The sequence below is a fragment of the Amaranthus tricolor genome, chromosome 1 (genome assembly GCF_026212465.1).
Source record: "Amaranthus tricolor cultivar Red isolate AtriRed21 chromosome 1, ASM2621246v1, whole genome shotgun sequence".
Lineage (NCBI taxonomy): Eukaryota > Viridiplantae > Streptophyta > Magnoliopsida > Caryophyllales > Amaranthaceae > Amaranthus > Amaranthus tricolor.
In genome coordinates, this window is record NC_080047.1 from 11197368 (window position 1) to 11208647 (window position 11280).

At 31.5% G+C, this 11280-nt stretch overlaps 1 protein-coding gene across 1 annotated transcript; it reads right to left on the reverse strand.

The window, feature by feature from the left end:
* Positions 1-2745: 2745 nt before the first annotated feature.
* Positions 2746-9836, reverse strand: LOC130800102 (polyadenylate-binding protein 2-like). Its single transcript, XM_057663456.1, has 6 exons — positions 9646-9836; positions 9401-9506; positions 8607-8677; positions 5143-5334; positions 4925-5052; positions 2746-4661 (listed from the first exon to the last, which is right to left on the reverse strand). Exons 1-6 carry the CDS (start codon positions 9667-9669, stop codon positions 4616-4618), a joined length of 567 nt encoding a protein of 188 aa, XP_057519439.1. The 5' UTR covers positions 9670-9836; the 3' UTR covers positions 2746-4615.
* Between the last annotated feature and the right edge of the window lie 1444 nt (positions 9837-11280).

An 11280-nucleotide genomic window follows, 5' to 3' on the forward strand; every position in this document is an offset into this window, starting at 1 on the left:
TAAAAATGTTATACGATATTCACTAGAATCCTACTGGTCATATCTTTAAAAAAGATTATAAAACAAGTAGCCACCAATAACCGAAATATTAGCAAAAAGCTATGAACTACGCAAATATGTAATTAAATTCTACAATTGGACAAAAAAATCTAAGATATCGAGCAATAACAAATAATCAAGTGAAGAAATTAAATTATTTTATATCGCTTACACTTACAAGAATATATAAAAAAAAATCAATACTTGTATACATAAAAACAAATTAAGAGTCTCTAAAATCGGGTCCTAAGCGGTAGCTAAAAAAACTAACATTAATAACTGGGCTAGAAATGAATCAAATGAAAAAAAAACAAATGTTTAAAATTATAAATAGATATTGACCAAAAAAAAAATAATATGTAAAATGTTGAAAAAGCCAGCTGTTTGTGAAGATGTTTGGTAAATTTAAATATTAGCTGTTGGTCGTTTATTAGAGAAAAAGTGGGCCAACAAGCCAAAAGTCAACCAAAAAAACTAGTTGGAGCAGCTTTTTCATTTTGGCTTAAAAGCCAGTTTTTCAGCTGCTTTAAAAGTCATTTACCAAACACTATTTTGGTTGTTTGACCAACTAACAAGTCAAAAGCCAAAAACCAACCAAAAAATTAAGCTTAAAGCCATATATCAAACACCCCCACTTCCTCCGTTCTTTTTTACTTGTAATATTCTTGAATTCGACACTATTCCTCTAACAAATTGACTTTTATATTGTCGGTCATCTATAAGTTAAAACATAGTCATATAAGGTTCTGTTTAAATTATTTCGATTCAACATTTATTAATTTCTTGTTTCAATAATTTTTTGATATATATAATTATAGATATTAACGATTAAATCGTACATTAAATAATGTGAAAAAGCATATGTTGCAAGTAAAAACGAACAGAGGAAGCGCTTCTAACTATTTAGCACGTGGATTGGGACAAACTAAGTATGCTCAAGTTTCTTATTTTCAATTTATATGAAACAATAATGAGAGAATTGTTTTAAATGCAATATGTAGAATTGGAATCTCTGAGGATTTTTTTATAGTTATTAGTATAAGAAAAAAGAATTAATGTTGATGTAATTGGTGACTTGAGTGCATAAAATAAACTTTATGTATTAATGTGAATGCATAAAAGTAGAATTTTTAGGATGTTCAAGTAAGTCACTTAATGTATAAGTTGGTGGATTAATTTGTGTGTTAATGGTGGTGTTTAAATAGTGAATAGTGATCAATGCTAGAAGTTATAAACGTATTGAAGAAGGCTCTTAAACATAGGTGTTATGGTGCATAATGAATGATAGTTGATGAGAAGACTAAAAGGTGAGGATTCTAGTACAAGGCATTCAAGTAATGAACATTTCCTTGATCGAGCATTGGATTTGGTTTTTGACTCTTGGCGTTCTTTGGATCTATTAATTATGGAGTTAATCCCTTATATTAAGTATGCAATACTCATTAATGTAATCACCTCTATAAATAGAGTTCTCATGCTCATCAAACACATCCACAAAAATACACCCTAAGCCAAACACTAGCCTAATTTATTCTCAATTGTAATTCTCCATATTTGAGAGTTCTTTGAACTCCTTTGATAATATAAGAGATACTACACCGGAGGACGTAGCCTTAATTGAGTGAACCTTGTTAAATCTTTGTGTCGTTTTATTGCATTATTATCTCCTACAAACATCGATATCATTGATAGTGTAATTTATTTATCACAAAACTTCATATATTCGATTTTGGTGATATTAGAGATTGAAACACTTTCTTTAATCTCTAATATAGCATCATTTTCAATCAAAATTAAGAATAATTGTTACCATAAAAACCTTGAGTTTTTAGATATAATAAAGTCTTGAATGAATTTGGTCCATACTATTTTAATGTACACCAAACTTATAAGATATTAATCTAGTAAGGATTTTTACTTGATAAGTACAATTTAATAATATTATTGAAAATTATTTCTTATTATTAGGTTAGTGCACGCTAAAATTGACTGGACTAAGTTTATATACTTCCTCCGTTCCATAATACCCGCTACATTTTCTATTTTGGCAATTTCATATTACTTGCTACATTTTCTTTTTTAGTAATAAAACAATCATTTAAAGTTCTACCTACCCCTATTTTTACCCTATTCTATACTCTATAATAAAATACTATACTATACTCTATAAAGTACCTAACAACCTATTTTTCCTTTTTCTTTTTCAATTAACAGTAATAAAATACTATACTCTATAAAGTAAACAATCAGCTACAGTGTAGGTCAATCACTTTTTTTAATACCCGTGGCCATGCAAATGTAGCGACTAAAACGGAATGAAAGAAGTAAGACTTTTTCTTAGGATTTTGGATCACACTTTATGCATAAGAATAATTTGGTTTATAGATTATAAAATAGGCTGAAAAAAGAGAATGACTAATTCAAAACCAAGGATTTTATTTGAAAATGTGATACTTATTTTCCAACTATATCACCTAGGGGCGTTCAAAACCGGATACCGGGTCGACCCGGTTCCGAAAAACCGGGTACTCAGTTTTTCGGATAGTGAAAATTGAGTTCCGGATCCGACCCGGTTTAAACCGGGTCGGAAACCGGGTACCCGGTTTTATTAAATTTTTTGTTTTTTTTTATTTCAGAGATGAGTAAAGAGTAAAGACAGTATGCTCTAAATTACCATCATCAATTCATCAGTTCATCATATACAAGCAAAATTACCAAGCTAGTGAATCTACCATCATCAATTCATCATATACAAGCAGAATTTTTTTATATATAATCTACCATCATCATATACATCAAAAATATTGAACAAGTTGAACAAATATCAGAATCAAATATTATAATGGCTACCCAAAATCAGAATATCAAAACAATAATCAGAATATCGGAAAATGGTGATGAATCCATGTAGATCTTCAATAAGTACCAAAAATGGCTGAATAAATCTGTGACAAAATCGAAAAAGGCAAAAAAAAAAAAGTACCAAATAGCAAATACTGAAATTTGCGAAAAATAAGTACCAAATCTGTGAAAAATTTGCGAAAATGGTGATGAATATCAAAAAATCGAAAATGGTGATGAACTAAGATGAAAAAATCGAAAATGCAAAAAAATTAAATCAGTGACAAATATCAGAAATTGCGAAAAAAAGTAAGAAGATCTAGAGAAGAAGAATAATGGTGATGAATTGAAACAAACTTACCCAATTAAAGAAGTGAAGAACTAAAGAAGAAGAAGAAGAAAATCTGAAGATTGAAGAAGCAATATGATTGTGTCTGGATTGAAGAACGCAGGAGGAAGAAGGCAAGAAGATCTTCAAAACACCACGAGTTTCTTCGTAGATCTAGATCTGGATTTCAGAAATTGATTTTGAGTTCAATTTTTAGGGTTTTTGATTTTGATTGGATTGTGTATTGTAATTTGGGGGAAAATGAGTGAAGTTAAAAATTGAAGAAAATGAGTGAAAATTGAGGAAGATTGAAGGCGCAGCAGAAGCCAGAAAGAAGGAGGAAGAAGACGGCAAGGAGGAAAACTGATTTAGGGTTTTCAATTTTCTCTTTTTATATTTAAAAAAAAAAAAGAAAAAAAAACCGGATACCGGGTACCCGGTTTTCCAAAATTCGCGATCCGTATCCGACCCGAATACCCGGTTTTAAAACCAGGTACCCGACCCGGATTATCCGAATTTTGGAAATCGGGTAATTTATCCGCTTTTAAAAATCGGAAACCGGGTTTTCGGAATTGGATATTTTTGAACACCCCTAATATCACCTAGATTAAATTAAACTTAGCTGACCAATAAAATAAAAAAGTATAGTTACATATCCAAATGAGTATTTATGCATATCGGATACATTATGAATCTTTTATTATTATAAATTATAATAAATATTTTTTTCTTTTAGTATTGTCAACCATTTCAGCATTAAATTGCTTCAAACCCGTTTTAGCCATACAACTCAGATTATGCGTTTCTGGCCGCTCAACTATTAAAACATGGTTTGCTTACTGCTGAGCCTAACTAGGCTGCAGTATTCGGGAGAGAATTCAATGAAACAATACGGGAGGGGAAGTTTAGCGGAATGAAACACGAAACCAAAACCAGACGTTTGATTGTGGATTAGATATTGGCATATTGCATTCCAAATTTAAAGAACAAGAAAAAACGGGTGTTTGTTGTATTCCATCCTCATCACCAAGAGGCATATTATTATTGGGCTCAAAAATTAGCAGGTGCCTTAGACCCTGACCATAGTTTTCTATGAGCGGGACACTAAGTACGATGATGATGAAAAATTAACAGGTGGATCCCCTTTCCTTGTCAATTCTCTGTTCTGAAAGACCAACTAACCTTGCAAGTACCTAAAAGGATATAGTAAACGAAAAACAAAGGCGAGAAAGAATTGAAGCGATAAATAACACAGTTAAATCACTACTATCAAAAATGTTGCTCGGAGAATCCCCTTAAAGAGTCGCCAAGTCTCATGATGATAAGAGAGTATCATGAAATCATGGTATATTGTCCCAATTACCATCCTCGACAATTTATGTTCTAAATAAACTCATGCATTTGTTACTAGTAAGGGCCATAACGCATTGGCATTCTATATCTCGAGAATTTCCTGCAGCAAGGACGCAGGAGTTGTTATTAGTTTATGCACTGCTTAACCTCACAAGCTGAACAGAGAAAAAGGGGCATATTAAAATGATTAATCTATGTTTTTGTTTTGATGTGTGCCAAGTTTAGATTGGTTTAGGGCAATGAGGTAGATACCCTCAAGAAATAAGCAAACCAAGAATGAAAACTGAACTCTTGAACGTCTCAAAACGATTTATACTTAGTTTTAGAACAGAAATTAGAGCTTTATAAATTTTTAGCCCTTACCCATATCCATAAGGTGTGTAAAAGAATGGTGGTGGATATGCACCCCTGAAACCATAGCCCATATATGGATTAGCACGCCTAGGGCGAAACTGCTTCATTCCTGGAACATTGGTTCTCTTTGCTGTCACCTTTAGTCCTCATATCAAAGGATTCAGAACAATAACAAAAACTGAAACCACATTGAAGAGTAATAATATTTCAAACTAGAGATTCCTGACCTTCAACTGGCGGCCATGCAGAAAAGATTCAGTCAAACGAAGTGCTACTTGGACCGCATCTGTCTCACAGAATTCCACATAAGCATATCCCTTTGGTTGTCCGAATTTATTAGTACGTATGGTCACCCTGTTAACAGTCCCACATGACACAAAATGCTGCTGCACTTCTTCAGGTGTGCAAGCATAATCAACCTGCAAAGTGTCCTACTCGTCAATGATAACAAGATCTAATAAAATATGCACATAATCCGCGGGAAAGAACAAATAATATCGTACAATTTCAATACAATTAAAAACTCTCGGTAACATTAGAACATATACCTTTTACTCACAAGAAGAGATTAAAAATAAATTTCACACGATCTCACAAAGCATTTTGTACAAATCTATTAGAACGAAATCCTGAGAAATGGTACTAATTTCAATGGAAGCTGAAAGCTGCACATTATAACTCACGTAATTTTACAGGATTTTGGAAATCAGAATGTAAAAATCTGTTAGAAGGGAAGCCTAAGAAACACACAGACCGGTGAGTCTAACGTTATAATTAGGCTACATATTTGTAGTTGAGTCACTGATATAACCAGAGGGTAAAATTGTGCATCCGTTTTGACAGAACCTGAGAGAACTGAGGACTTATTTGCATTTATAAGCTGAGGACAAGATAAATGCTTCTGCACCAGAGGAAAATCATTGATGGGAAGACCTTAGATATAATAGAAAATCAATCACAAACCACATGAGGAAGGGGGCATGTTGCAACAAAGATTGCAATGAGCTCTTTCAGATTAAGGACAGAAGACATTTACTTGTTTGATATTGTGAAGCAGAAGAAATCGTACTTCAAATAAAAAGTTTATTTGGAAGCATGGAGCAATGACATTTGAAAATCATATAATAAGTCTTCGCCTGAGATATAATCTTTATCAAATAAATAGGATTTTGACGAAAAGCTAAAATTTGCTTCAGTTACACACTTACACGTCACATAGCCTTTCAGTTTCAGCCAGAGCTGAAACCCTGGGAAAGGTTAGTTTTAAGTTAAACCTCATGAATGTTTTCAGTGTTATTGGTTACAAAAGAAGCATAAAAAATGAGAACTAATAAAACAATATTCCTTTAAGGAGAAGATATTCCATGATTTATCATGACTCATAAATATAACTCATTGAGTTGCAGATACACTCTATTCAAAAGGTATCACACCTTGCACTTATTATTTCTTTTACCAAAACTTACAACAACAATGCCAAAGCCTTAATCCAATCCCAAAAGATTAGGATCGAATACATCAACCAGCATATCGATTTTAGTGGTCGTCAACATGAACTTTTCCTCTCCATTCATTTTTATTCTCTAGCCTGTAAGTCTAAACCCTTCACATCATTTCTAATCTTACCCATCAGCTCATCTTCAGTATTCCTCAACCTCTTTTTATGTTCAATGAAGTCAAACTTCCTATCTTCCTTATCGATTTGCTATATCTAGTCTTTATAGATACCAAAACCACATTAATCTCTTTCATCTTCTCCGCAATATTTGAAAATCCTAACCACTTTCTTATATCTTCATTTAAAATTCTATCCCTAAAGGTACGTCTGCTCATCATTGAAACATTTGCATTTTCGTTACTCCTATCTTTCTACTATGATCCTTTCTAAAAGCCCAACATTCTGAACTATATGGTGGCATTGACTTTATGCTCGTTCGATAGAACTTGACCTTTAGATTTCGAGGCACACATCAATAACATAATATCCCAATAATTGCTCTCCATTTTTTCCACCCACACTTAATTCTACAAGTCGCATCTTGTAAGAAGTAAGGTATTTGAAGCATTACGGTGAACAGCTAATAAAAAACCAAAGAAATATAAAGAAATCGAAAAGGTACCAACAACAATATGATAAGGATAACTATCAGTGGTCTAGGACATGTATTATGCGTCTCCAACTAATTCTATCTCTAGTCTAGTCCCTAGAGAGGTGCAAAGAGCTACGCTAATATATCAATTCATGAGACAAGTATTACCTTCAATTCAAGCTTCAAAATACAATGAATGCTTCAATAATTGAACAGAACATAGAAATACCAAAAAAATTGGGTTATAATTCAATTCCTCATTTTTAGAAATTTGCTTAGAGTTTTGCATCTTCTTTTTACATTGATGAACCAGAAGAATATATTAAACTCATTAAATTCCAAGAAAGAGAACCTTTATTCATCCATGATACTTTCATATGTTTGAAATTTTAAGGACATCAAGACAACTTACATTTTCAATTTTAACACCCAAGACTTTTTGCTAAAGACATAGTAATCAAAAATTAGTATCAATTATTAACATACTTCATTTGCTGTGAAAAGTGTTCAAAACAAACAAGCTTCCTTGGAATACAACAAAATCAACATAGTTGTGGAAGCAAATTACTTTTTAGTAACAAGAACAGGTTAGTTGTATAAGCTGCCTTTACATCAAAGTGATGTCAGCATCTTGCTGGGCACACCAAATCAGCATATCAGATTCAAAAATCAATGGTCATGTTTAACTAGTGTATAATTAAATGAGACATGCCAAGAAAAAGTCCACTATCAAGAGTACTAATTGCATCAGACTAGCATATAGCCAGAGCATCAACCATAGCTATAATATATAAATATAAGGACCTTAACGGCTTAACCCAGCCCCCTAAAAAAAGGATTTACTAAATATAACTATGAATCTCTAAAGTGACACAATAGTTACCATTTATAGTCAATCCCACGCCACTTATTGAAAGGTGAATTGCAGAGGACAGGGTCAACATACCCACTTCCAAGCTCATGTATGATGTTCCCAAATGCTTTTAATATCGAAAGATCCTGACTATCTTAAATAAGATCCTTAATCATGACACCAGTAATCAATCTATGACCATAGAACGGTGCCAAATACTTACTCCCATTACACAAACTACCCATTGCTAGAATTCAACAATACAATGTTTTGTTCTTAGGTATCATTTTGCTTCCCAAAAACTTTTATTGCAAAAGTAAGCACTAAAGAATTGCGGCTGAGTATTCCAGACAGTACTGTCAGCCAACTAGTCAAAACAAAAAAGTGCTTGAGTACTCAAAGGTAGGGGTTGGGAGATAGGTGTGCAGTATCACAATCAAATCCCAATTGTGATGATGTACCTAGTCGTTTAAATTGAATCAATATTTACATACGAGGAGTTTACATTATCAACAAACTACTTAATATGGTCATTCTTTCATGTATGCATCGTAAACATAAGAAGTCTGAAAGATACATGGGAAAGTTTCATCCACTATGAACACACTAAGCTAATTTTAGTAAAATAAGTAGAAGCATAAAATAACCAATCAAGTTATAAGCTGTAAAGTACCCCACTTAGTAGTTATACCAACAAAGAATGTGTCTTAAAAATGCATGTAAATCCACATCAACAAAAAATACTCACATTGCCCACAAAAACTGATCGGGAATCAATTTCTTCTTTATTTGCTTGATCAACAGCTGCAGCAGCAGGCTCTGTTACACGCATACACAAACAGGTAACCCGTTGAAATTATTAAGAATAAATACCAATAGTACGACATAGTATACGCTTTCGAACCCATTATCCACCAAATTCAAAAATTTTGCATATCAAATAACATTTGCGGATGATACAGCTTTCCTTCCATTTTTTTGCTCTGAAAAACAGCTGAAGAATCTACATTGAACTAAGTTCATTCTAACAATAAACCCTAAATTTTAAAACATAGGAACGTATAAAGGCTTGATACAAGATAATACTCCTATTTGCAAACTCCCAATATCATAAATCATCAATATTTTAAAAAGCATCACTAAGATGTAAACAGCGATTTAATCACACAAAAGCAACTTGAAATTTGTCTCACGAAAACTATTCCGTGGCATCACTACCTACACTCTCATATACTTGTTTACCAACATACAAAAACAAGCGATTACATGTTCGACATTACAAAATTATCCCAGTCAATACACTGCCTAAAAATTAAAACCTCGAATAATAGTTTTTACATTACACAATGTATATAAAAAAACTTGATCAAAAACCACAAATTCAACCAAAATGAAACAATAAAATTCATGATCACATCAAATAAGTAAATTCACTCGATCAATTAATCAAAAGTCCAAAACAAAGAAATCAGAACCCTAAATTCATACATTCCAATAATCATTCAACTCTCAAAACCAATATTTAAAAAGAAAAAAGAAAACCTTGAATAGCAACGCCCATCTCTTTCTCGATTTTGGCTTGCATATCACGAAGAGCAAGAGTTTCTTCCTCCATTTCCTTTAACCTCTTTTTCAGTCCTTCAACATCCTTAAAATCATCATACACACATCTTTAATCACTGATTAGGGTTCTTAAACAAACAAATATAATCATTTGTTGAAATTCGAAAAAAAAAAAACGCAGAAGCGACATTGTTAATGAATGCACCGGAAGAAGTCATATCTACCTCATGTTCTTTCGCGATTTCCATGTTTTCTCCCTTCCCAACCTCTGAAAACCGCTCTCCTTTCTCTCTCACCCAGCTGCTTCGCGAGAGCAGCGAAGATTTGGGTGTCTATTAGGAATTCTTGTAACTTCAATACAAGTATCATGAGAATCGAATTTCGAAAGTTAATTATTGGGCTGTATACTTCTGACACCTGTTGACTGATGTTGGGCTAGTTTTTAAATTATTTATTAATTATAGTAGTAATTATTTTTGTAAAAAATCGACATTATAAAAAAAATACATATTTTTATTTTCTCTTAAATCTATATATCTATCTTGGAGATATCGTCTTTTCACGACAATTTGTGTTATAGTTTCAATTTATAAGTTAAAATATAATCAAGTGTAATCTTATTTGATTAATCTCAAAGTAAATTTTATTAATACCAACTTTTTATAATTTTTACTCGAGTATAATTAAAGATATTTAAAATTAAAATAGTGCTTCTACAGATGTGCCAAAAGCGAATAAGATAATAAAGTGAATAAGAGACAGTACTATAAAACCTTTTTAAATGGGTGGCAATTACGAATTTACCACTTTCATAATTGTATAAGTATAGCACATCTATTTGTGAAACGAGTTCCATTCCATATATAATTAAACAGTCAAATGAATTGGTCTGAAAAAGTTGAATGAGTATATTATATGAGTATATTAACAGAGATCACAAAACTACCTATCATCAAGCTTGAAACATATCATGAATAATGAAATTTTCAACAGAAGAAGAAAACCCATCTTTCATTTCACCCAAAATAAAGATATAAACCTTGAATTGAAGTCACTTGCAATGAAAAGTTGAAGTTTTTCATTATAACATTTTTTAATTTTTGAAGACAAAAAGACATAAACTTTAAAATTGAAGTTATAGTTGAAAGATTTTCATTAAAATTTCAATAACAGAAGAAAAACCCACTTTTAATTTGGTCTGAAAAAGCAAGAAAACCCCAGAAAAAGTTGAGATATAAATCGTCATAGAGATGAATTAAAAATATATATAAAAAAAAAAGCAATAAAAATCCCAGGAAATAGGTATATAGAAATTACAAACAAAAACAGAGAAACACTCTTGCATTTAATGTACTATTTGCTATTACAATATTACATCATTAAAATCATTACTAGAAAATTTAAATATTTATAATATACTAATATAAAATTAACAACTTAACAAACCAATGAATGCCCTAATTGGCTATGTTGTTACTTTGAATTTTATTTTTTTTGACTTTGTTTTATTATAAGCTTTTAAATTTTTATTAATTTATTGGATTGCCATCATTTGAGGTGAAGATGAGATTAATTGACGGCTTTTATAATTTTTGTTCTTAGCTTGAAATTATTGTGTGTGTACATGTAATTTTAAGGAATGAAAATAAATTTACTTGTTCATTTTACAAATGGAAATTGAACGTTGGATCCGCCACTGTGTATCAAGAATAGTTCGAAGAAGAGTAAATGTTTTGGGATTTTGTTGGCCTCGATGTTGGTTAAGAAGCATGTAATATAACTTAAATTAATAATTAATATATATATATATATATATATATATATATATATATAATTCAAAATATTTAAGTATTAATTTT

Bases quoted from the DNA above. Each gene is read 5' to 3' on its own strand.
- LOC130800102 (XM_057663456.1), bottom strand. From the start codon at position 9,669: ATGGAAATCGCGAAAGAACATGAG. The intron at 5,053-5,142 runs GTCAGGAATCTC...TGAGGACTAAAG, and splicing joins TGCATGGCCGCCAGTTGAAG to GTGACAGCAAAGAGAACCAA. The intron at 4,662-4,924 runs GTAAGGGCTAAA...TCCTTGCTGCAG, and splicing joins TACACACCTTATGGATATGG to GAAATTCTCGAGATATAGAA.